The sequence below is a fragment of the Ovis canadensis genome, chromosome 13 (genome assembly GCF_042477335.2).
Source record: "Ovis canadensis isolate MfBH-ARS-UI-01 breed Bighorn chromosome 13, ARS-UI_OviCan_v2, whole genome shotgun sequence".
In the NCBI taxonomy this organism is placed as follows: domain Eukaryota; kingdom Metazoa; phylum Chordata; class Mammalia; order Artiodactyla; family Bovidae; genus Ovis; species Ovis canadensis.
In genome coordinates this window covers 51,146,123-51,173,119 of record NC_091257.1, presented here as the reverse complement: position 1 = coordinate 51,173,119, position 26,997 = coordinate 51,146,123, and the positions used below count along the sequence as shown (strand labels likewise).

Here is a 26,997-nt window from a genome sequence, read left to right as displayed (position 1 = left end):
TCTTCTTAAGTGTATTTTACATCAGATCAGCAAGTTGTCTGCATTTAAAACTGCGAGGCAATTTAACAACCACTTTCTTTTTTTAATCAAAAGATGAGAACTGTGAAGATTGGGGGCTCGAATAAAATCAAGTTTTCCGTTCACCCAGTTCTAAATCATGTACCAACAGCGTTAACTGCAGGCAAAAGAGCATAACATCAAAGCACACAAAATGAATCCTTTCAAACAAATTCCTTTTGCTCTAGTGAGATTTATGTATAGAAGCAGAAGCCTGCTCTCCTCCACCCTGCAGTGGAGGCTCTTGGAAGACGGGTAAGCAGATTGTTCCAGCTGTTTAAACTACGCTCCTGATCCCGTGAGACCTGCCTTCTGGAGGCATCCTAGGTTTTCCTACTTGAAAACTAACATAATGGGTCAGTCAAAGGACACCTTGAGTCTGCGCATGAGAAAAGGAGGGGGGGCAGCATCTAGTAAGAAACTGAGAACATACTAGAATTACATAATAAAACTAAATTTTAAAATACATTTTATGGCAATTACTGAAAAACATTTGGAATAGAGCAAATGTTACTATGCTATTTAAAGACTAGCAACATCCATTTATTTGCTACACTGTTTTTATAAACCAGATATTGGTAACAGTATGCTTCCTAGCCACTTAATTATGGACACATACTTTGAATAACAACTTGTGCTGAAAACTCAACAGCTAGTGTAACTAAGAATTTTTTACACATTAGTTTTATTCTTTTAATATTAAAAATAACAACCATCTCTGCCAATTCTTTTTGGTCCTTCACATGCTATGATAATTAAACTTCTTCTTAATAATTTATTCACCTAACCTATATAACTACCAAAAGAACTAAGAGCTTCACTATTTTATTGGAAACTCTCTGTCAATAAACAACCTTGTCAAACAGATACAGACTCACAGACTTAGAGAACAAAGTTATGGTTGCAGGGGGCAGGAGGATGGGGGGAGGGATGGTTCAAGAGTTTGGGAAGGACATGTACATACTGATACATTTTAAATGGATAATCAAGCAGGTCCTACTGTGTAGCAGAGGGAATTCTGTCAATATTATATGGGAGCCTGGCAGGAGGGGAGTTTGGGGGAGAATGGATACACGCATATATATGGCTGAGTCCCTTTGCTGTCCACCTGAAACTATCACAACATTATTAATCGGCTATTCTCCAATACAAACTAAAAAGTTTAATTTTAAAAATCTTGTCAATAGATAATATAATTTCCATTTATAAGCAAGGAAACTGAGATAGTAGCCACAATATAAATAAATACAAACATACACATCCATTGTTTGGGGGGCATATTTGTTTACTGATTAAGAAGTGATGGTGCTATTTGAAATGTATTTTATTCCTTCTATCAAGATCAATCTAAACAATCCATAACTATCCAACTTCCAAACATTTAATACAGGAGTATTTTCATGATTGCTTCACTAAGTCATAAACTTTACCAATTATTAGCCCAAGACCATTTCTAATACATCCCAAGAGAGTAACTAAACTATCTAAAATTATTTAGAATACAAAGATATCTTGGCAATAATACAAAAACTAAAAAGAAAAAATATTAAAACAACACACACAATAAAGCATTCTTTAAATGTAAAGCTAGGAAAATGCCACAGATCAACACTAATCTCTTGAGAATTGCTAGACTTAAAGCACACAAATTTCAGCAAATTTGACCAAAAAAAATACAGTAAGAATTGTCCTGTCCTGTGAAACAATGGTGCCTCATTTCCAAATACTATACATCAGTTAAAAAGCCTCTTATCACAACAGACAACCATAACAGATGGAGCTGAATTAAGTATAGGATCAGACACTGTTGAAGCATAAGTTTCTATCTCCTGCAGACTCCGTAAGACTTTAAATTCCTTTCAGCTTGAGTTAAATGGGAGAAAATGCAATTCATATTTCCAGAAGCAAGAGTGGCATATTTTCCAGTAAGTTCCTTGTTCTCGTTTTACTATTTTAAGACTCCTGATCACTCCCAGCACTGCTGTGTGGCAAGATCTGATTTCTGGTGGTTGATCATTTCCAGGGTATGACGCTTGGCAAAACTGGTCTCCAAACACTGTTTTTTATTCCTATTTAGTGTCAGTGTATTTATACACAAAATACCATGTCAGTGGCGCTGGGCCAAGAAGAGAAACAGCTTGCTAGAATTTCATTTGACTTTGTTAGAGGAAATTATTTTAAATTAATGTGGCTACTGAACAGCTGCCATCCTTAACCTCAGAAAATATATTCCTTCTAATTTTTGCTGCGAACATTTATTTATTTAAGTTAAACTCCAGCTCATGAATGTTGACCATGAGGAGTCTAAACCTTCTTGCGACTATTTCACATTCTTTTTCTAAACAAGGGCAGGCACAGGCTTGCTCTATTAGTATGCACAGCCAGGTTGCCACCATTAAGTGAAATCATCTATGTATTTTTGGTAGAATCTTTTTTAACAACTTCCACGCCTGTCAGTGAAATGGAACAAGGCTGTTTTGTTTTTGGAGGGCAATAATTTGATCTCTGGTTTACTGGATGGCGCTCAAAATATTTTTCCATATGTTTTTCCGCAAAGAAAAATCTGACATCAGCATGGTTTACCTTGACTAGTGAATGCAGGCTTTTTTCACCAAACACATCCCAGAGGAAGGTCAGGTCTTCCTGGCTGTCCACATGTGGCTGCAGCTGGGCTGGCAGAGCCACCAACAGCTCATACAGACCTATAAAACGAAAATAAAACACAAAGTGTAATCTCAGAGTGATCTCATTAATTTCGCTTAAGGTGTGTGTAATTGACGGCTGGAACATGTCGTTTTTACTGGATCTGTATTCTGGGCCATCAAGCAAAACTCTTCTCCAAAGAAACAAAGGAAGCTTTTGGATTTTTAAATTCTAAAGATATATGTACAGCAGGCCTGTTTTTACCTTCTGTGGTGGTCAACATTTTACAGCCCTCCAAGTTTACATAACCCGAAACAAAAAAAATATGTACAAGCTTTCAAAAAAAAAAAATCGAAAAGAAGAAAACGCATACATTCCTTCCGTTAATCGTTATTACATTTCCCTCGACGTTAGCCAAAGAGTGAAGTGAGTCATGAATAGGAAAAACTTCTTTAGAAGAGCAGAAAATTGATAGCATGGTCCATTAAAAAGGTTTTGTGGTTTCCAAACGGTTCCTAATAATATATAGCTTCAAAAACATTTGCATTATCGAACGTCCAAAGTCAAGTTCTAAAAAGTAAGCCAGAAGAAACCGTACTTGGTGTGGCATTGTTTGTAGCCACCCTATTTTTTTTTAACAACAACAAACTCTGCAGCACTCAGCCTAAATGCAACTCTAATTTGAGGGTATGTGATGCCCTTGAGAAGAGTCAAGGCAACAGATGCAGGTCACGCATGTTCTCGCTGGAAGCTCCCTCGAGCAGACAGTAGCACAGTGTCCCGGGAGCAGGCTGTGCAGACCATCCATCGCGTTCAGGGGCCGGCAGATTCCTGTCCAAGAACTGTTGCAACAGTGCTTGCCCGGACTCTTCAGGGAGGTGACCTGGCAGAAGTCAGTATCAACTCAGAGCACATGTTTCATTTTCCAGCAGGATTACATGAGGTAAAAAGGACAAAATTCCTTTTATTTCTGTCTGCTGTCTACAAAAACACCGAGACCTCCTGGGATTTACTAGCACATGGGACTGTTGTTATTTCTGGTCTGAATAAGTGCTGCTGTTCATCAGAGAGACAGCTTTACAAGATATTCCACCAGCAAAGATTCGTAAATTATGGCCTTCTGATCAGTGTAGCTGTTATCTTCCTAAAGCGTTATAATATTCTGATAACGTGATTAACTCACAACCAAATGCATTCGGTACCACTTTGGAAGTGAGACATGTAACTTGAGATTCAATTAAATTGAAACATTCCTGGGACTATATTTGGCCACAAAGATCTAAAATACTCTAGGGAAAAGTAAATAAATAAAACCTTCTCCCAATTACATTCTTAAGTATTGGTGGTTTATATTTGTTCCCATAAAAACCTGGCACCCTTCCTAAACTAGCACTTATTTACAATTCAGTAAAAATATTCTTAAGGTATCTCAACCTAAGTCAATGTACAGATCTCAGTTTATACAAATACATACACACACACAACCACCAAGATCAGCATTTAAGGTCAGAGGTTCAAACTATGAAATTATGTAAAAAGAAGGTAGAATTTCACTATTCTATTACCGATTTCAGGAGTAGTAAAAATGATTACCTATTCCTTAGTAATATGATTAGAGCTGTATGATACAAATTCAACTGTGATATAATTTATATGGTACAGCTCTTGGGGGGATTCAATGAGTTCATACACTTTAACAGTCCTGGCACATGGTAAATACTTGATGTTTCACATGTAATGCAAGTTTCAGCCATTGTATTACCGATTACGACTGTTATCCATCATTATTATTACTAAAAAAGCAAAAATCTGGATCGAACAGTCCTAGATGCAAACCCCAGGTCTCCACTTTAAGCATTTCACATAATTTATATAAACCTTGTTACCCTCACGTGTTGAAAAAGAAATGATAATCTACATATGTGGTAAAACTTCACAGAACTAAATAAATACACACACACACAGACACGCATAAGCACATGTAAAACCAGGGAAATTGACAAAGGTGAACCACTGGTGTGGATGACGCTCTCCCAGCTGTGACACACCACCACAGTCACAAATAATGTGCCCGCAGGGGAACTGGTGAAAGTACACAGGATTTCTCTATGTTATTTCCTGCAACATGTGACTCTATAATTATCTCAAAATAAAACTGAAACAAAAGAAGAAGTTGTGGTAAATACAGTTGCTGTAAGGATTCAGCGAACAATTCACAATTCACAGGCATTGATTAAAAATAACAATATCCATCTTTCCTCAGTTTGTTTCCTAACAAGGAAAATCTCAGTGCAACGCTTCTAACTAGACACCCAGCTTAGCGATAGGTGCCAACCGGACAAAACACCGTACTCAGAAATGAAACCACTCTGGTCTTCTATACATGGAAACTGTTCACCTTGCCTACATACGCCTTAGCTTTTTGTGGGAATAATCCATGTTAGGCTCAATTTTTAAAATAATAACAATTTCTTTGTTAGTCAAAGCACAGAAGCCTGAGTTTTCTGTGCTTCTCTAGCTCCATGCAATCCTAACTTGCATGGTCCAGTAGAGCGCAACAACACTCACTTCTCTTCATCTCCCCAATCTCGTATGCTGTGCCTAGTCACTCAGCCACGTCTGACTCCTTGCAACCCCATGGATTGTAGCCCAACAGGCACCTCTATCCATGGGGACTTTCCAGGCAAGAATACTAGAGTGGGTGGCTATGCCCTCCTCCAGGAGATCTTCCCAACTCAAGGATCAAAGCCAGGTCTCCCGTATTGCAAGCAGATTATTTAATGTCTGAGGCATCAGGGAAGCCCAAGAATACTAGAGTGACTATCCTATCCCTTCTCCAGGGGATCTTCCCGACCCAGGGATTGAACCAGGGTCTCCTGCATTGTAGACAGATTCTTTACCAGCTGAGCCACCAGGGAAGCCCCTGGTATCCATACCTTGTACCACAAAACAAAGCCAGAGAGACAGGACCATGCCAATCAGAAATTCAAAAGATGGTAAAAAGAGCTGCCAGCCAAGAGCATTGCTAGCTGCAAGCATCATCAATGCAGGCAACAAGGACAAGCACTGCCACTCAAACCAGTGACCCAGCCCCAGCAAACACCTCAAGTCCACGTCTAAAACTAGGTCTGTGTACTTACATGTGCTTTAAAGGAGTCCTATGCTCAGTTCCTTGAGTCCCAATCATGAAGAACACTATGAAATACAATGGTCCTTGAAATTCAGAGAGCCAGAATAAGAGTTGAGAAAGCAATGTGTGTCTTTAAAACTTTTTCCTAAATCCACCTGTTCCCTGAACAAGACCTGGGGCCATGAAAGTCAACCTGTGCTCTGCTGTAGTCATCCAAGCTCATTTCCATAAACATCTAGGCACCCATGAACCCAGAGCATCCACAGCTCTGAAGGTCTAAGACAAATCGGACGTGATTTCTTGTCCACAGGTGTTTACAACAAAGTTATGTGCAGGACCAGGTTAGACTGTGGGGCAGAGGCAGGGGAAGTGGTCAGTTCCTCCAGGGGGAGGAAGACATCAAGAAACCTTTAGGCAGGAAGAACACCTGAGTTGGGGCCATGAAGGCTCCATTCCCAAGAATCAGCATGTTATGAGTTCTCAGAGTCAGAGCCCCGGGCACAGAACTAAGTCCATAATGTAATGCTATCTCTCCCCAGAGAGCTCACAACCTTGGATGACACAGAATGCAGTCCATATATGAGCAAGCATCTTTCAATCCCAAATATAATGATCTCCTATTTGCCCAATTAAGATCTGAAACATTTTTCTCTTCCAAGCAAAATAAATAGATACTCAGGCAGTTGACGACACAAACAAATGTCAGTGATGTTACTAAGATGTTCATGACCGCCTCTAGCATTTAAATTGCAATTTAGTTAGAAACTCTTAACTGTGAATTACCTATGAAGAAAAATACATTAATGTAGATAGTGTTTTCGCCCCATTTGCACATTTCACACAACCATTTGAATTCTTCAGAGTGAGATTCTTCCTCATCACAAGTGCCACTTGAGAATTAGAATAGATTGTTTGAACTTCCAGGTCACTTGAGATGCAACACCGTTTTGAATATATGAGATGCCATCACTGAGAATCTGGGTAAAGCTGATTGGTTTTTCATCAACAAACCTACTTACCTACTTTTTAAAATTCTATCAATTGCAAATGTGAGGTTTTTAACCCTTCTTCAAGGGATAATTAAATCTAGTCTAAACTTCGTCTCCTTTAAAAAAAAATATGTCAAAGGAACTCTCAATAATTTCTAAAATTATGAATTTCATTATATGTGAATACTTTCAGTTTCCCCATTCCACACACTTTTGTGCACGGGAATAAACAGAGAAAGTTCCCTGTGAGAGATTTTGTATGGACCTGATTATAAGCCAGCTCTCTCTTCTCTAAGAGATCATTTTATGGAGGGAAAAAACTCACCTTATATTTGGGCACATACAACACAGGACACTGTCCAGGATGCCTGTGAAGGGTTTCAATAAACTTATTTCATAAAAATATTCCAACAGAAAAAAAGATACTTTTAAATTAGTGCATTTTATATGCTGAGAAAAAGAAATCAATAACAGCAAAACTAAAATAGGTTCAGGGTCACCTGATTAATATATATATAATAATTATTACAGCAATTTTAAGCAGAGAGCCATCAGTGGGGTCTGAATGAAGCTGGCAGGCCATGGGCTGGGGCCCAAAAGGAAGAAAAGCCCAGGAGGGTAAGTCTACTGGGGTAAGGAAGGTATTCACAGTAATAGGAGCCAATTGCAGAGAGATGCAAAGATGCTCGAAAGATCTCTGAGTTGGTACTGAAGCCTGTTATCTACAAGTTCAGTAGTAACATCTTCTCCCCTTTCCAGAAGAAGGTGAGATGACAAATGCTGGCCGTCTGATGTCATGAAGAATAACATCCTACAGAGAATGCTTTCTATACAGTATAAACTGCCCATTCCACCAGGAAGTTCATTAAGCCAACACACGTGTGGACCACCACATCATTGACTTAGATACCTGATTGGAGCTACATGTGCTGACTTCTCTGAGCTTTGCTGCACTGCAGGGTGAAACACTTGTCATTTTTTTTAAAGATGAATCAAAAAAAAAAAAAAAACCACTCACAGTCGTCCCTTGGTATCCAGGAGACCCACAGAAGATCAAGCACCACAGTTGCCCTCTACATCTGCCGTCCACAAGAACAGATTCAACTTCATGGTGACTACGCAGTACCATATTTATTGAAAAACCCTGCATATAAGTAGACCTGCACGGTTCAGGTCCATGTTGTTCAAGGGTCCACTGTACATGCTTGTTCTCTCTCAACAATCTATGCTCAGAGTATGATCTTGATGCCTTCTGAAGCCTGGCAAAACAAATGACAGGGTCAGCTGTAGTGTTTTTGTGGCCCCATGGACTGTAGCCTGTTGGGCTCCTCTGCCCATCGAATTTCCCAGGCAGCAATGCTGCAGTATGGTGTCATTTCCTACTCCAGGGGATCTTCCCAACCCAGGGATCAAACCCATGCCACTTGCATTTTCTGCATCAGCAGGCAGATTCTTCGCCACTAGCACCACCTGGAAAGGCTCACTGTTTTACATACAGATATAAAAACTGTGGACTCTTAACCACTAGTTTCTCAGGTGGCACAGTGGTAAAGAATCTGCCTGCCAATGCAGGAGACACAAGAGACGGAGTTCAATCCCTGGGTCAGGAAGATGCCCCAGAGGAGCAAATGGCAATCATTCCAGCATTGTTGCCTGGAAAATACCATGGATAGGAGTCTGGTGGGCTACAGTCCATGGGGTCACAAAGAGTTGGACACAACTGAGCACTCATGTGTAAATACTTTGGTGCTTTTGCAACTTCAAGTAAGTTGTCTTTTTTTTTTTTTTTTGCAATATTTAGATAAGAGTAGTATTATAAAGCTTTCTATCAGGATCTTGTATGTAAGTCAGAAGCAGGAGATTTTAAGGATTGTGAAAGGCAGATAACACTGACCCAATCATGCTGAATAAACAATTCGCCCGAAGTCATAATACATTAACCAGAAGAAAATGATAAAGTGTCATCCTTACATTAAAATTTCATTACTTTGTAAGATTTACCCATTTACTAAAATATATGATAGTAATTCTAACTCTGCATAAAGTTTGCTATAATCATGGTCAGACCCTGAGTGATTCTCACCCTGCCTAAAACTGTGCTTTGCTGTGCTCAGTCGTGTCTCTTTGCAACCCCATGGACTGTAGCCCATCAGGCTCCTCTGTTCATGGGGATTCTCCAGGCAAGAATACTGGAGTGGGTTGTCATGCCCTCCTCCACAGAATCTTCCCACACAGGGATCGAACCCAGGTCTCCTGCACTGCAGGCCAATTCTTTACCAGCTGAGCCACCTGGGAAGCCCACCGAATAAAACTAGCTGCTAAAAATTACATCTGTTTCTTTTGTCTCACCCTCCTTAATCTATCCTTCCCACCACCAACCCCTAAAGCTTCCCAAAATAATACTTAGTAAAAATTACTACCAGAAGCAGTTCCCAGTAGTATTAACCATACCTAATACTGCGGTATGAGCTATGGTAAAGTGCTTTACAGGCCACCTCACTTCATGCTCTCCATCAGCGGGTCCTATTCCTGTCTCCATTTTACAGGAGGACATACACTTAGCCAGTAAGTGGCAGTCAGGACTTAAACTATGTCTCCCAGAATAACCCATCACACAAACCTTCTACTCAAAAACCTTCAAGAGATCCCTCAAAAGAAAAGTTAAATGCCTAACTGGACACTCAAATTACAAATGGATCAAATATTTCAAATATAATCTAGAGGACAATCTCAAAGAGTATTTTTATCATCTTGGAGTTAAATGTTTGTCTTAGAAAACAAAGAACCTAGAAATCAAAAAAAAAAAATTATGGTAGAATTCGTGACAAAATTTTCATGCATCAAAAAACCCAAGGAAGTTTACAGAGAAACGGCCAAAAATTATCTCCAACAAGCAAGTGATTGATATCAAGAATAATAAAAGATGAGTAAAAGATGAGTAAAAGAGAAAAATGGGCAATAGTCAAATGGTGGCAGAAAAAATTGATGCCCCTCAAAATCAGTATATAAAGTAATGTTCAATCTAAGAAATAATACGATTCTTGTAAGTCAAAGCAGGATTTCACTGGTGGCCCATTGGTTAAGAATCCACCTGCCAACACAGGGGACACGAGTTCAATCCCTGGTCTGGGAGGCTTCCACATGTCGTGGAGCAACTAAGCCAATGTCCCACCACTACTGAAGCTTGTGTACCCGAAGCCCGTGTCTGCAACAGGAGGAGCCACACGCAACGAGAAGCCCCCACCTGCCGCACCTAAAGAAAAGCCGGCACGCAGCAACGAAGATCCAGTACAGCCAATAAACAAATTCTTTTAAGTTAAAGCATATCATTTTTCTTTTATCAATTTAGGAGATAATTAAGTTCGCAAATACCCATTCTTAGGGCATGAGAGTGGTTTCCCTGGTGGCTCAGACAGTCAAGAATCCACTGGCAATGCGGGAGACCTGGGTTCAGTCCCTGGGTTGGGGAGATCCCCTGGAGGAGGGCATGGCCACTCACTCCAGTATTCTTGCTGGAGAATCCCATGGACAGAGGAGCCTAGTGGAATACAGTCCATAGGGTCACAGAGTCAGACACGACTGAGTGACTAAGCACAGGGCATGAGAGCAGACGCCCAGCAGTCACTTGGTGGGAGGTACACTCATTCATTCAATCAGCATCCACTGACCACTGTACAGTCTCCGGGCCAGATGCTATTCAAGGTGGATAGATCAGCAAAGAGCCCTAGGTAACATTTCATGTGTGTGACAGTCACTCAGTCGTGTCCAACTCTTTGTGACCCCATGGACTGTAGCACCCTAAGCTCCTCTGTCCATGGAATTCTCCAGGCAAGGATATTGGAGCGGGTTGCCATTTCCCACTCCAGGAGAACTTCCCGACCCAGGGATCAAACTCGCATCTCTTGAGTCTCCTGCACTGGCAGGTGGATTCTTTACCACTGCAGCACCTGGGAAGCCCAGATAACATTCTAGGGGGAAGGCAAATAATAAACACAAGTAAGCAAATTAGACAGTATGTAAGAAGGTGACAGATATTGATAGAAAAAAGAAACCCAAGCTGTGTACGCAGATTCAGGGCTGGGCCACCAGCACGGAGAGGGACAGAGGAGGTAGTCAGGGAACACACTCTGGTGGTCAGAGACAGGAAGAAGGTGACAGAGTTGGTGGGCATCTGAAGGACAAGCACTCAGGGAGAGGGACCAGACGACACAGAAAACCCAGCCTCTAAGCCTGGCGCATCGGAGGAGAGCAAGGCGCCCACTGTGACAGGCAGAGGGAGAGAAGGGGGAGCGAGTTGATGTCAGAGAGGAAACAGGGACCAGGTCTCGCAGGGCCTTGTAGGACAGACACTGCAAAGAACTTAACTTTTACTTCATAGGGACACTGCCATTGCTGGGTTTTTGAGCAAAGGAGTAACATGATTTGAGTGACATTGTAAGAGCATTGCTCCAGCTGCTACATTGAGAAGCGGGGGAAGGGGGGCACAGAGGCCGAGAACGAGTCAGAGGGTCTGAGAGTGACCCAGACGAAAGAGGACCGGCACCCAGGCAGTAGCCAGAGGGAGGTATAAGGAGCATGGGGATTCTGGACAGATTCTGAGGGAAGAGCCAACAACGAATTTCTGTCTGACTGAAGGTGGGATAGGAGAAGGAAAAAAAAAGAAACAAACGTGATCGCCAACACTGAAGCTGCTGCCAAGGGAGACAAGAAGCTCACTTTCAGACCCAATGAGCTGAAGACGTGGACTGAATGTCCTGGGGGAGACGCAGTGGGCGGCTGGAGGGAGGGGTCAGGAGCTCAGCAGAGAGGCCTGAGCTGAAGACATACACGTAGGAGCCCTGGGCAGGGGGGTGGTATTTAAACTCAAGAGCCTGGATGAGACCCCGCAGGTGTGAGCGTGGACACAGCAGAAAGAGGAGCCAAGGACTGAGTCCTGGGGTCTCCACTGTCTGACCTCAGAGTTTCACAGACAGGCTTAAGATAACACACTTGACATGAGGAGGAGGGGCACAGACATGTGCTGTCCTGGTGGCCCAGTGTGGCGGGAAGGATGACCGACCTGAGGCAGGAGAGGCCACAGTCAGGGCAGGGGGAACTGCCCGAGAGGTCCAGCTGCCTGGACTGGCGATGGCTGAAGGGCATTAACAATAACAGGTGACACACTGGCAAGAGCAAATATTGACTGCTCTTAGCAGGAGGGTTGGTACAAAAGAGAATCAATGTCTGCAGGGGTGGGGGGATCAAGAAGGTTTTTTAAGATGAAAAAAAAATAGACCATATGTGCTCTAAGGGCTTTGATCTACTGCAGGGGAAATGCTGACCACGGGGGCATTGCTGGTGGCCCCCTCTCAAGAGGTGAGAGGAACAGGGTCAGTGCACATGTGGACAGGGCACCCAGGGCTCCCAGGAGGGAGGCAGATATTGGGGCGGGGTGGGGGGACCTGCAGTGACTCCCTCAGGATGGATCGTAGCAGTATTTTCAGTAAACTATGAAACGCGGTTGCCCATGGGGAGTGAGGACACAGGATCAAAAGTCTGTGTGACAAAGAAAAGGTTGGAAAGAGTCACCTGAGAGAATGGAAAGATGAATAAAGCAGGGAAATCATAAATTGGTAGTTTACTGGCAATATGAGGATTTTAAGCCTACGTGCATTCCCTTTGATCTGGCTCGTTCATTCCCTCATTCATCCCACTTCCAGGGAGCCTAAATCTATATCCAACTCTATCAGCATTTAATCCAGGAAGAGAAACTAAAAGGAACAGGAAATAATTACTTACATTTTACTATATGTGTGTATACTTCATATTTGCTGTGCATATATATACGACACATATATACACACACATATTTTTGCATTGTTTGATTTTATACAAAATAGACATCATTTTTACAATTTTAAAAGTTTCATGCCTCACTCCCCAATTCTGTTCTAGCCACAGTGGACCGCTGCTACTGGCTATCCCCTGAAAGTATAACTGTTTCCAGATATCTTACACCAGCTCACTAAATAATTAACTTCCTGGAGATCGCTACTGCTGTCATAGTCCCCTCCCGCAGGACGCAAGATTATCTGGAAGACAAAACAAGCACGGTAACTGTCTGACCTCAGAGTTTCAGGAACAGGCTTAACATAACAAATGGACAACGTCTCGAATGTGTGAAAGGGAGCTGGCAAACTCCTGAATTCCTCTGTATTTCAAAATTCCTCCAGGTCCTTTCCAGCCTTTATTCTGCAAATATGGAGTGCTCACCATGGACCCAAGTGTTTAGGGATGGGAATACAGGGGGAGGGAGAGAAAGGGAAGCAAAGACAGTCATGCCGCAGTGTGCCAGTGGAGACAGGCATCATGCATTGTGCATACACAGGTGAAGCTGTAACTGTGAACTGCTGCAAGGGAGGGGGTGTAAACCACGACAGTGTAAGAGTGGGACTTGAACAAGCTCAGGCAGAGCTTCCTCAGGAAAACAAAGCTTGTGCTGAGATGGTCAAAGAACAGACATCAACTGGGGATGATGAAGTAGGAGGCAGAAAAACCCTATAGGGAAAAGAAATGCACAGACAAAGGCCCTGGGGAAGATGCTTAGACTCTGCAGCCAAGTAACATAAATACAAGTCCCAACACTGCAGCTGTTAATTGGTTCACATCTCTGTGCATCCAGTTTTTAAACTGTATAAAGGCACAGTTATACTAGCCTGACTAGGGTCATAATAATGATTAAATGAGCTATTCGTAAAGCTCAGAATGATGCCTCATTTCACTGTATAGCCTCATAAGCATGTTTAAAATAAATTCCAAATTAAATGTTAAAATGTATGTATATGCCAAGGCATCACAGAGGAGAAAATGTGAGGTTATACTGCTGGACAGCTTTTCACAACAGGCAATAAAGACAGGCAGTGATGGACCCCACGTACTGGGTAAAGCGTGAACTAGAGAGAAGAGAAATGAAAAAAGTGATCTGATCCCTGAGGTGGGTCAGTCTAGACAGCTATACAAGTGAAGAAGAAAAACGCCAAACAGTCCCAGCTTTAAAATAGCTTAAAGCTTTCTCGATAAGCATCATGCAACAATCACTTGCAAGAAGTGGCAATAACTATAATTTTGATTATATCAAAGTCATGTAATCATTGACAAAGTTCTCATGACAATGGCTTATGTATGTATGTCGACTTACAAGCTTAATTCAAAATCCAGACTGAAGCTCCTGGGAGCCCATCATTCATCATTCAGCCTAAACAGGTTGAATAATTGGACTCATCTTAACACGCTTCATGTGACTACAGAAGAATACTAGTAATCCCTTCACTGAGATAATTATATATCCTCCTCTCTTCGTCCGCCCTGCCAAGGTCAGACATACAAGGAAACACTCTAGAGATGAAGAGCCACACCACGCCGGAATGGCCTCGCAAAAACAAATGACTCAGAGCAGACCTGACAACAGATGTTCATTCAAATTATTCAATCACTCTGGATCTTGGGGTCATTGCCTCTTGAGAGGACAGTGGAAAATGGCTCATCAGATACTGGATCAGCTTTGTCATAAAATCACTCATATCGTCCTCCTTTTGGCGAAACTAAGCCTCAGGGAACCCGGCTGCATGCAGAGATAGAGGCAAAACCAGCCAGCAGCATAATCCATCTCAAGAGGTAGTAATTGTCTTTTAAAAAAAAAAAAACAGATCTTGTCTTTCAGCCTTTTAAGAATTGGTCTCTCAGCAATTTTTCCCATGAGTTCTTGATATAATTAACATTTTCATAAGAAAAAAGCCAAGAATATAGCAGAAACTAATACAACATTATGAAGCAATTATACTCCAATCAAAAAAGAAAAAGAAAAAAGAAAAAAAAAAGCCAAGAATTCCTCTTTAAGGATTTCTGTTTACAGTTTAAGTGCTGAAACATCTCTGACTTTTATCTTCCATTCAAAGTGATACAGTTCTATCAAAATATAAAAGATTCTGGAACTTGAAACTTTACACAGACATCCTTCACACAGAATACAGCATCTCCAAAAGTCAAGAAAACTGCATCAGTCAAGAACTTATACCAAAAAGTCACAAAGAGACTTCACCATTTGGCACAAACCACTTTGCAAAACTGATCTTTCTTGTGAAAATTTTCTTCTGAATCATTAAAACAGAGTGGTGGATGGGGAACAGGAATAATGGATAAAAAAAGAAATCAGGCAACATGTTTATTTCCTGCACAGATGAGAAAAAGGCCTAATGCTTTGTAACAGAGGACACTGACCAGAGTTATCACTTTTGTCAAACAAGAGAGAAGTGTCTTTTATCAAGGAGACTGTGAAGCGTTAGACACACCATCTGGACCACATCAAAAGTAATCCAAGGGCAAACCAAAAAACAGAAGCCCCTAACCTACCCTAGTGCAGGGGTTCAGAAAGTCTGAAGAGAAGTGGCCAAAGGGCGGGGGGCTATGATTTTACTACTCATTAGAGGGAAGATGGTTCATGGCTGCTGTTGCAAACCTGAAGTCTAAATGAAAATAACAAATCCCACTGCAACTTAAAGTCCCTCGGGGGCCAGATCAAAGTGATGAGTAGATAACCATTCAAAGCAGCAACAAGGACTAACCTCACAGCAGTGGAGATGGGATGTCCACAGTCTGATGTCAAAGTGGCCGCGGGTCCCCTGGGGCAGTGGTGGAGTGGGAGCATTGCCAGGCGGCAGGAGGGGTGGGCAGAACATCGAGCATCGTGATTTAGTGGAGGAAGAAGGAATCTTCAGAGTACAGTACAGATAAGACACTAAGACTATTTATCCATCCAGAAACCCATGCTCCCGGACACCTGAGTAACAGAACTGTGTGTAGGAGGAAGGACCCCCACAGGCCTCGTGTTTCATCTGAGCTGATGATGGAGAGCAGGTGAGGCAGATGCCCACAGACTAAACACCGCTAAACTGGGAAGCAGAAGAGCATCTTACCTAAGTGAACAAACTACTGAGCTGTTACAGTGCTGCTGCTACTAAGTTGCTTCAGCCGTGTCCGACTCTGTGTGACCCCAGAGATGGCAGCCCACCAGGCTTCGCCGTCCCTGGGATTCTCCAGGCAGGAACACTGGAGTGGGCTGCCATTTCATTCTCCAATGCACAAAAGTGAAAAATGAAAATGAAGTCGCTCAGTCGTGTCTGACTCTTTGCGACCCCATGGACTGCAGCCTACCAAGCTCCTCTGTCCATGGGATTTTGCAGGCAAGAGTACTGGAGTGGGTTGCCATTGCCTTCTCCGATACCTACAGTAGGTATCCACAATGCGTGAAGACACTAGCAAGACCTAATAGGAAGCAGCCCAATCAAAGATGCTGGCTCATGCTGGTCTTAGGCAATGACACCTACCTGCCCTGCCGTAACAATCAAGCCCAGCCTCAGCAACACTACATCCAAACACAAGGAGAGCAGGTGAGGCAGATGCCCACAGACTCAGGAGAGTCTCGTTCAGAGTCAAAAACCTACTAAACAGGGAAAAAGGTTTTACTGTCTTTAAACACATACACACACACACACACACACACATACAAGAATTTTAAAAAGAAAACGAGAAATTTCTACCAACTTAAACTTATTGTAAACGCCCAGCATGATCCAGGGCTAATCAGAAACTTGACTCCTGATTTGAGAAACGTTTTCACCAAAACTTAACAGAGAATTTCACACACTCCTTCCTTCCCTCTCCAGAGCAAACATTTGAAGAATTACATCTATGCCATAATATAGGTAGAAAGTATCACAAATACATATTGTAGATATTCTGAAAACTGAAAAAATTAGATGACAAAGTATAGATCATAGATTTATCTATATAAACCAGAAAGAAATCTTTAAGACAGTTTATTTTCTATTGCTTTTGCAAAACTATATTTGGACAAATATAAATGATTAATATAAAAATAATAATATAAATCAACGGAAATTAATGATAAGATGTGACACTAATTCTCAAAATAACATCTCAAAAACACAGAATACATGAAGAAGCGAAGATATTTCCCCAGTTCCAGAAAAGTGCCTCTGTAAAAATATAATATTCTGTACAGGACAGTAGTTCCTAAGAGAATAAATGGCTCAGAATTTGATGACAGTCTTCCCGCCATGAACAATTCACTCTTCTCACAGATTCCAGATGCTCAAGATTCCTGCCATCAGGATGGAAAAATTTACTGTGAGTCTAGAGAAATTTAAAACCACCATTCTTGTCATTTCCCTCATAGCTTCATTATTAGAACAAGTCTGGGGAAGCTATTAACCTACGTTAAATGATAAAAAAGATGTTCTCTGTGTCCAATCATATTAGATGCCATACACAACCAAAATATTTAGAAATCATATAGAAAAAGACTTGGGGGAAGAGACAGATAGAGATTCAATTTTTTTCCCTTCACTTTAATATTTGCATTCTGTACAGAATAGCCAGGCATAGAACTAAAACGTTTTACTATAACCATGGGCTAATAAACACTAAAGAACATATATCGACGCCCAGAACAACACTATAAAACTTTATTATATTAATAAAATGGGATACACCAAGCTTTAAATTTTCCACTTTGTCAAAGGTAAAATAATCAGCACTGTTCGGTGCCATTCATAACAGGCCTCAATTTTTCTCATTTAAACTAGGTTTTATTTCCAAAAGTACCTATACTACTAAAATATTTTAATTCAACCCTGAACAGAGGCATTCTCTTTTTCACACTCTCTCTCCCTCTCAACTGCAAATAACTTATTAAAGCATTCGGCAGGCTGGGTTTTTAACCATGCAAAATATTAATAATTTAAATAATTATAAAGTGGCAGATTGCTTAGTAACAGCTTATAGGACTACAAACCTACCTCAGAGACACTACACTTCGGTTCCAGACCACCATAAGACAGCAAATATCACTATTAAGTGAGTCACACAGATTTTTTGGTTTCACAGTACACATAAGAATTATGATTCACTATACTGTGGCCTATTAAGTGTTCAACAGCATTATGTCCAAAAACCCAATGTGCTTGCCTTAATTAACAAATATTTTATTGCTAAAAAATGCTAACCATCATCTGACAATGCAGGGTTGCCACAAAGCTTTAATTTGTAAAATCAGTAAGAAGTGTAATAAAACAAGGTATCCTGTACCTGAAAGTCTATAAATCAGGGTAAACTAACAGAGGTAAGTGCACACACTTGTACATAACTTCCATTTCTAGACACCGTCTCTAAGTTCAGGTCAAGTCCAAGGTGTAGCCAACTACACACTGGCAGTCCATGGTCTTGCACCAGTGTCCTCCACCCCGGCCAGTGTGACGGAACTCTGATTCCAAAAGATGAAGATGAAGCCACAGCAAAGAGGCAATTATCTGTAAAACTCGTATAAAGTACAGCCTAAAGCTGTCTTCTAGAAAACTGGATGCATTTATACTGTATTTAACCAGTTACAGGGCCTCCTGGCCTGGAACCATTGGCCACAAAAGCTAAAGCACTGCATTGCAGTTAATGGTACAATAGGATTTATTTCCATCTATTTCACTATTTGTAATATATTTAAAATTTAGCATAACATGTAGTGAGACCAAGTCAAACAGTCTATCTGGATTTTAACTTGCACTGCAGGACGGCAACCTCATCTTCACTCTGATCTTACTCCTGGAGCTTCAGTGTATTGAATGGTAAATAATGAACAGACCAGAAGGTACCAGCATTCATCAAGAAGAGAAACCGAGTTAAGCAGAAGGTTGTTCACGGACTGCACAGAAAGAGAGGTAAGCATTTCTCCCAGGACAACTGCAAGAACCGCAGAGATAAAGAAAGAGCTCAGCACCTAACACACCTCCCTGTTCTACAGTGGGATGAATGGAAGAAATACACCTGGACCACCCTTAGCAGCTAAACAGGTAACTGCCACTATCCTTTTTATCATCTCCTCTTGGCAGTTTGTTAGCTGAATTAACAAACAATTAAGTGAAAGGAAAGTCCCGAGCCAAGTTCAAGAGACAGAATCATCTTCAATGGCTTTCTTTTCCAGGATTCTCCTGCAAAACCCTTCACAACATCCCCAAGAACAATCTGCTTCACAATCATGGAATAATAGCTGTACTCCAAAGAAAACCTAGGTCAGCAAAAACATTTAAAACCTGTTTCCATGGGGAAAAGATGTGGTAGGTGAGACAGTTTCTAACTAATGAGGACAAAGCACTTCCAAAAGTGAATTTTAGTAATAAATGGAATGATCTATAGTGTAACTACATTTTATTTTAAGCTGAAAATAAACTGGTGGTTTGAAACTGATAACCACTAACCTAAACACTTCCCGCCCTTCCAGTCTATCTTCTTTAAACTGCTTGAAATTTTGTCTGCAACAGAAATCATAATCACCAGGGGTAAACCCCACCCTCAAAACTCCAAGAGGGGCCAGTTAAAGCTGCTAAAATGTAAGAGAACATCCGGAAAGAGACCTAGTGCACATAAAGAATTGAGTGTAAGATAAAGGTAGCCTTGCAAACCAGGTGAGTAGTGGGAAATCATTCTACTATGAGTCCTACATCACTGAATTACCTTTCCAGGAAAAAAATGAAATCAAATACTACACTAGATCCCTACATAATGAAGGCAATCCTAAATAACATGCTTGCATTCAAACTATGTCATAAAAAGTCAGTCTAAGGAATATCGGCTATCACAAAAACCCTTTCACGATATTTACAAGAGCGGTTTTTTCCCCCACAATCCTCACTTGTCAAAAAGCAGCTAAATATATAGCCTCGAGCTAGTCTATCCTCTATCTTAAAACATGTTCACACATACTTCTCGAACAGTATTTAAAATTTTAGGAGGTTCAAGTATACTAAACCAGAAAGAGAAGTTTAACATATAATGTGAGTTTGGGCAAATAAAATGTTTTTTAAATTGTAGTGCTTTCAATAGCCTTATAATTACTGTTCAATCACATCTTAACAGCATAAAACCATCTTCCTGGTTTTGTTACCAAGGTGGATGTACCAGAATTATACTCCGGCTCTTCCTAGAAGGAAGTTTCAGAAGGAAGCTGCAAAAAGAAAAACAAGAACAAGAACAAGAACTGGCTGGAACCAGCTAAACCCAAAATGGTGGAAGATTTGCCTTCCAGTGACCTTGGGCCTCATGCCACAGTTAATATAATGCATTAGCTAAATGACACACCCATCAGCCCAAGACAGTTGACAGTTGCCATGACAATAACCAGAAAAGCCCATACAAGGATTGAAAAGGCGTCCAAACCACACCCCTGTTCTCGAATAACTCATGAACATTCCTCCCTCTCTTCCCAAGTCCCTCCCTTTTACCTCGAGCTCCTGCCCCCATATATGTTGTGTCTTAATTTCATTTGGTTTGAGAAACTGATATTCAAACTAGGTTCCCATTTCTCCATCCCTTGACTGTTTAATAAAGCTAGTTCTGTTGCAGTATCAGCATTGGTTTCATTATTGGCTGCACGAATCCAATCAGAAAAACACCTTCGTTGGCTAGGACAAGGGGTTAACCAATTTGGTGACAGTTTGGTTTTGTAACTGCTCACTGTGCGTCCCTCAAGTTTTCTTCTAAAAGGAAAAACCAGTCACTTCTCTTGCATGCCAATTTCCCAGGGCAATATAAACCCACTAAAGTTCCAACTGTCAAAGAGAAAAGAATATTTTATAATGAACAATTTCATGCAACACAGATTCAAAATCTACCAAGGTCACTCAAACTGCCAATAACCTTTGAAAACTAAACCCTAAGATAATATTAAGAGTATCTTCTTAGGCAAAATTTCTTTTGTGATAAGGAAAAATATTGCAAAACAAAGCTAGTGATTTGGTGAATTTTAGTTAGCACATATTTGTTATCATTGTTTAGTTGCTAAGCAGTATCTGACTCTTTTGTGACCCATGGATTTTAGCCTGCCAGGCTCCTTGGTCCATGGGATTCTCCAGGCAAGAATACTGGAGTGGGTTGCCATTTCCTTCTCCAGGGGATCTTCCCGACCTAGGGATCGAACGCATGTCTCCTGCACTGGCAGGTGGATTCTCCACCGTCTGAGCCACCAGGGAAGCCCTAGCACATACATGCCATACACACAAGTATATATGAGATGTGAGCTGTAAGGAGAGACCCTTGATATAACTATCCTCATTTATTTCATAGAAAGACCACCAAAAAATGCCCCCTTTAATTTAAATGTCACTTAGCACCGTATGTTCTACCGATCAAGAGATTGCTGGGGGAGAAAGGAAGGCACTTTTCCAAGTTTGGAACTGGGTTTAAAGTCTCTCACAAAATAATACAAGAGAATAGATTAATTCTACTTGTTATTATTATTGAAATAAAATTGATACAACATATGTAACAGTATTAGTTTTAGGTATACAGCATTATGAAACAGCAGATCAATTCTTCTTTCTTAAGGTACCTCCTGCTGAACATTTCAGGGTCCAGTGGTCCCTTAGATAGTCTGCAGGCACTTTTTCCCACTGGGAATTTAGCGCTGTCCAAGAGAAAAAAAATCAAAATTTTGTTGACCCATATTCAAAGCCATTCAAAGGGATGCTTTTTTTGCAGAAATCTAGTGCTATCATTGTTACAAAAGCCGTACAGGTGATGCAGAGGTTATGCCAATCAGAACTCTTGTTCCTTCTCATCAACTTCCATGGTATCTCCTTATTGCTACTTGTACTTGGAAAATTAATGCTTTACACAACAACAATTATATCAAGTCAGATGTTCAGACTCACAGAAGCATAAAACAGTGATGGAAAATAGTAACACAAACATAGAAGTTCCTGATCTTCTGAGTATTTATGATCTGAGTACCAAATGTTCAAGGTTACAAAGGCAAGCAAACCTATTCACTAACAGGCTTACAGCCTACAATATTAATCCTCATTCAATGTCCTCTCCTATCAAATACATGCCTGCTACACTAACATTATTGGCTTTTATCTTTGATGACACAGGTAAAGGTGAAAATGACAAGTAATGAAGGTGATGTATGAGCCCCTGAAAGAGGTCTTCCCTAACAAGCAAGGAAGAAAACACAGGCCTGACACTGCATCACACTTCAAGAGGGAACAATCTGAATGCCAAACTTAAAAAAAAAAAAAGAATCACTTCAATAGAAACTGAAGACTCCAAACATTTTTGTTAAAGTGCCCTTTTTAGAATCCTGTTGGAAAAGTTAAAGTGTCATTATAAAGTGTTGTCGGCCATATCATGCCATGCCAACAAAGAAAATTTCAGGATGCTCCATTCTTCATTCATGCTGAGACTAGCACAGAGTTGCAATTACACTATACCCTAAAACACTGTTAATTACATTAAAATGTGGTCACAGCAGGGCTCATACCCACGAGACCCACTGGACTGTGGGAAACTGAGAAACAGCCTTAAAGGGCCCCCACACAGATTCGCCCACCTCAGGACCAGCACAGAAGGAGCCTTGGAGAAATCACCCAGACTTTAAGTGAAAAAGATTTATTTGCTAACTTTAAAGTGTTGGTCTGAGGGGCAGGGGGCTCCTAGGATTCTCTCCAAGGACAGAAGCTGGTGGGGACCATCTCCCTACTCTCCTGCCTTGTGTGGACGAAGTCCTCCATGAATATCAGTAAACAAAGAGGGATGCAGCCATTTAGCCGTCAGCCACCGCAGCTGTTCCCCACCCCCGGCAAACTCCACCCTGAGGGAGATTCAGGATGGAGAAAACCAGGACAGATGGCCCTAGCTAGCGAAGGTTACTATCAAAGGAATGACTTCAGTGAGTCCAGATCCTCACATCCTCCCATACACAGAAAACTGGTGATTCCATTAACATGACATGTCTGGTTTTTTTAATTATCAGTAATCTTTTGATGTTCCAACTACCTGATTTTTGTTCCAAACTCCTATATATCCTGGCTCCTCCCTTACCTCTTCAGAATAGTCTTTCAAAGTGGTCTGAGAGGCTGCCTCTTGGGCTTAAGTGCTCAGAAAGTTTGCCAAATAGAATATAATTCTCAACTTTCAGGCTGTGCACTTTTTTCAGTAGACACTTGCTAAAGCCAGCAGGTGCCTTTTTTTTTCTTTCCTTTCTGGTGGGTGTCATCTTCCATACTCTTCCTCTGCCTTGCTAAGACCATCTTATTTTTCTCATTTTTTTTTTCAGTAGATGCCAACTATGTACACCTCCTCTCATTCCAGCCAGTGTGCAACATCTTCACACTCCCCAGAGCACTAGCATCTCCCATACCACCCAGGGGACACCTCCAGCTCACCAGGTCTGTAGACAGCAGGGCTTACACTCATAAGATGTGATTGATATATAGCTACATCCTTTAAAAGCTACGGCTTGAGTGTCTGGCTTCCAATCAGACCCTGAACCTAGGTGCTGAACAAGATCCTCCCCATTGGGACAATGACTAGTCTTGGCACACCCTCAACAGCTGGAAGCTCCTAAAAATAAAATAGTATGGTTGGAAAATCACAAAGGTTTTAGAGACAACAGCTAGGGCAGGGTTGAAAAATAAGGTTCATCTCCTACACAAGGCCAACCCTTCATGACTTGGAAAAGTAGCTATTTCATCTAATACATAGAAACCAACAGAGTCAAGCAAATGACGATACAGAGAAATACATCCCAAATGAAAGAATAAGGTAAAAACCTAGGGAAAAAACCTTGATGAACAGTCATATGTCACTTACCTCATAAGAAGGAAAAAATAATGGTGATAAAGATGCTCCCTTGACTCAGGAGGAGAATGGATAGACACAGTGAGAAGTACAACTAACGGACAGAAAATATAAAAAGTACCAAAGAGAAGTAACAGAACTGAAAAATAAAATAATGGACCTAAAACTACATTAAAGGAGTTCAACAGTAGACTATATGAATAAGAAAAAGAGGATCAGTGAACTCGAAGACACAGAAGAGGAAGTTAGAAGAGAAGGAAATTTTAAAAAGGAGGAGTGGGGTTAAGACAGCTAAGGAACTTATGAGACAATATTAAGCAAACTAACATTCAAAATATAGGGGTCCCAGAAGAAGAGAGAGAAAAATGGCAGAAAACTTATTTGAAGAAATACTAACTAAAAACTTCCCTAACCTGGGGAAGGAAACAACACCCAGATCCTGGAAGCCCAGAAAACTCCAAATACAATGAACTCAACAAGAACCACACCAAGACACATTACAATTAAAACGTCAAAAGTTAAAGACAAGGAGAGAATCTCATAAGCAGCAAGAGACAAACAACTTCTTATGTAAAGAGAGTCCCCATGATATTATGAGTAGGTTCTCAACAGAAACTGCAGCCCAGAGGAAGTGGCACGATATAGTCAAACTGATAAAAAATAAAATTTTCAACCATGAATATTCTACCAGGCAAAATTACCACTCAGAATTAAGAGAAGAGTTTTCCAGACAAGTAAGAGCAAAACTAGTTCATCACCACTAAACAGGCCTTAAATGTTAAAGGGACTTTAAGCTGAAAAGAAATGATGCTCCATAATAATAGGAAAATCTGTAAAAGTAGCAATCTCATTGGTAAAGGTAAATACATAGAAAAGGTAGTGGATTAATCACTTAAAAAGTCAATGTGAAGTTTAAAAGGCAAAAGCTGTGAGCATGACTATAACCACAATAACTAGTTAAGGGATACAAGATAAAAAGATGTAACACCAAAATACGTGGTCATTAAATAATACGCTACCGAACAGCTAATGGGTCAATTTAGAAATCAAAGGAGAAATCAAAAAGTACCTTTAAAGAAATACAAATGGAAATACAACATACCAAAACTTAGGTAATGCAGCAAAAGCAGAGGGAATTTCATAGATATGAATACCTAACAAAAAACAGGAAAAATCCCAAATAAACAAACTTGATAACTCAAGGACCATAAAAAGAACAAAGGGGGAAAAAGAGATCAATAAAACCAAGAGCTGGTTCTTTGAAAAGAAACAAAACTAACTTACCAAGAAAAAAAGAAAAAAAAAAGGACTCAAATAAATAAATTAAGAATGAAAGAGTAGCTGTTATAACTGATACTACAAAAATGAAAGGATCATTAAGGGACTACTACAAACAATATACACCAAAAAATTGGACAACCTAGAAGAAATGGGTAAATTTCTTAGAAACATACAACCTACAAAAGAGTGGATCATAAAGAAACAGAAAGTGTGGACAGACATTACTAGTAAGGAGATTGAATTAGTAATCAAAAACCTCTCAGCAAGCAAAAGTCCAGGACCAGATGGCTGCACCAGTGTATTATACCAAACATTCAAAGAATCAACACCAATCCTTCCTTCTCAAACTCTTCCAAGAAATAGAAGGACCACTTCCAAACTCATTTTACAAGGCCTGCATTACCCTAATAGCAAAACCAGGCAAGGACAATGCAAGAAAAGAAAATCACAAGCCAATATCCCTGATGAACATAGCTGTAAAAATCCTCAACAAAATATTAGCAAACCAAATTCAACATTACATTAAAAAGTTGACGCACCATAAGAAAGTGGGATTTATTTCAGGTATGCAAGGATGGTTCAGCATCTGAAAATCAATGAGATATACCACATTAACAGAGTAAATAATAAAAATCATATGATCATCTCAATAGATACAGAAAAACCATGTGACTAGATTCAACACACCTTCATGATAAAAACTCAACAAAGGGGGTACAGTGGACACACATCTCAATACAATAAAGGCCGTCTATGACAAACCCAGAGCTAATATCACAGTCAGAGGTGAAAAGCTGAAAGCATTTCTCCTAAGATGAGGAGGAGAACAAGGATGCTCCCTCTCACCACTTTTATTCAACAAAGTATTAGAAGTCATAGTCACGGCAATCAGACAAAAGGAAGTAAAAGGCATCTAAATCAAAAAGGAAGAAGTAAAACTGTAACTCTTTACAGATGACAAGATATTATATATAGAAAACCCTAACGACTCCACCAAGTTAGAATAAATAAGTGGATTCACTAAAGTTGCAGGATACAAAATCATGGACAGAAATCTACTGTGTTTCCATACACTAAACTATCAGAAAGAGAAATTAAGAAAGCAATCCTATTTACAATTGCATCAAAAAGAATAAAATATTTAGAAATAATTTTTACCAATAAAGTTAAAGACTTGTTCACTGAAAACTATGTCACTGATGAAAGACACTGAGAAACACAAATAAACGGAAAGATATTCCACACTTATGGATTGGAAGAATTAATATTGTTAAAATGTCCCTACTACCCAAAGAAATCTACAAATTCAGTGCAATCCCTATGAAAATTTCAATGGCATTTTTCACGGAAATAGAACAATCAATCATAAAATTTGTATGGAACTATAAGAGACCCCAATAGCTAAGGGAAGCTCAAGGAAGAAAAAGGTGGAGGCATAATGTGCCCTGATTTCAAACTATATCACAAAGCTATAGTAAGCAAAACAGTATCGTAAGATGATAAAAAAAAAAAAAAGACACATAGTCCAACTGAACAGAATAGAGAGCCCAGAAACAGGCAACTACGGTCATTCAATTTATGACAAAGGAGCTAAGAAGATACAATGGATAAAGGAGAGTTTCTTCAGTAACTGGTGTTGGACAGCCAAGACAGAAAAAAAAAAAGAAACTAGATCATTATCTTACACCTTACAAAAGATTAACTCAAAATGGATTAAAGATGTGACTATAAGATCTGAAATGATAAAACTTCTAGAAGGAAATAGGGTGGAAGCCTCATTGACACTGGCCTTAGCAATGATTATTGGGATTTAACACTAGAAGCAAAAGCAGCAAAAGCAAAAACAAACAAGCAAGACTATGTAAATTTAAAAGGCTTTTGCATGGCAAAGGAAACCATCAACAAAATCAAAAGGCAACCTACAAAAAAATAATATTTGCAATTCATATATCTCATAAGGGGTTAAAAAGAAGGCAGATTATCGAAATAGACATTTTTCCAAAGAAGACATACAGTGAGCCAACAGGTACATGAAAAGATGTTCAACACTGCTAATTATTAGAGAAATGCAAATCAAAACCACAGTGAGATAACACCTCACACCTATTAGAACGGCTAGTATTAAAAAGGTAAGAAATAAGTTCTGATAAGGATGTGGAAAAAAGCGAATCCTAGTACACTGTTGGGGGATTGCAAATTGGTGCAGCCACT

General features: G+C 40.2%; 1 protein-coding gene across 2 annotated transcripts in view; it reads right to left on the bottom strand.

Moving 5' to 3' along the window:
* Positions 1-26,997, bottom strand: part of MPP7 (MAGUK p55 scaffold protein 7) — a 230,689-nt gene that overhangs the window by 129,451 nt on the left and 74,241 nt on the right. For both annotated transcript variants that reach the window (XR_011248147.1, XM_069547756.1), the window contains exon 3: positions 2,641-2,759. Coding sequence is in view for 1 of the 2 variants with exons in the window: in XM_069547756.1 (XP_069403857.1) it covers positions 2,641-2,759 (119 nt within the window). In the remaining variant the exon portion in view is untranslated. The remainder of the gene's footprint in view (positions 1-2,640; positions 2,760-26,997) is intronic.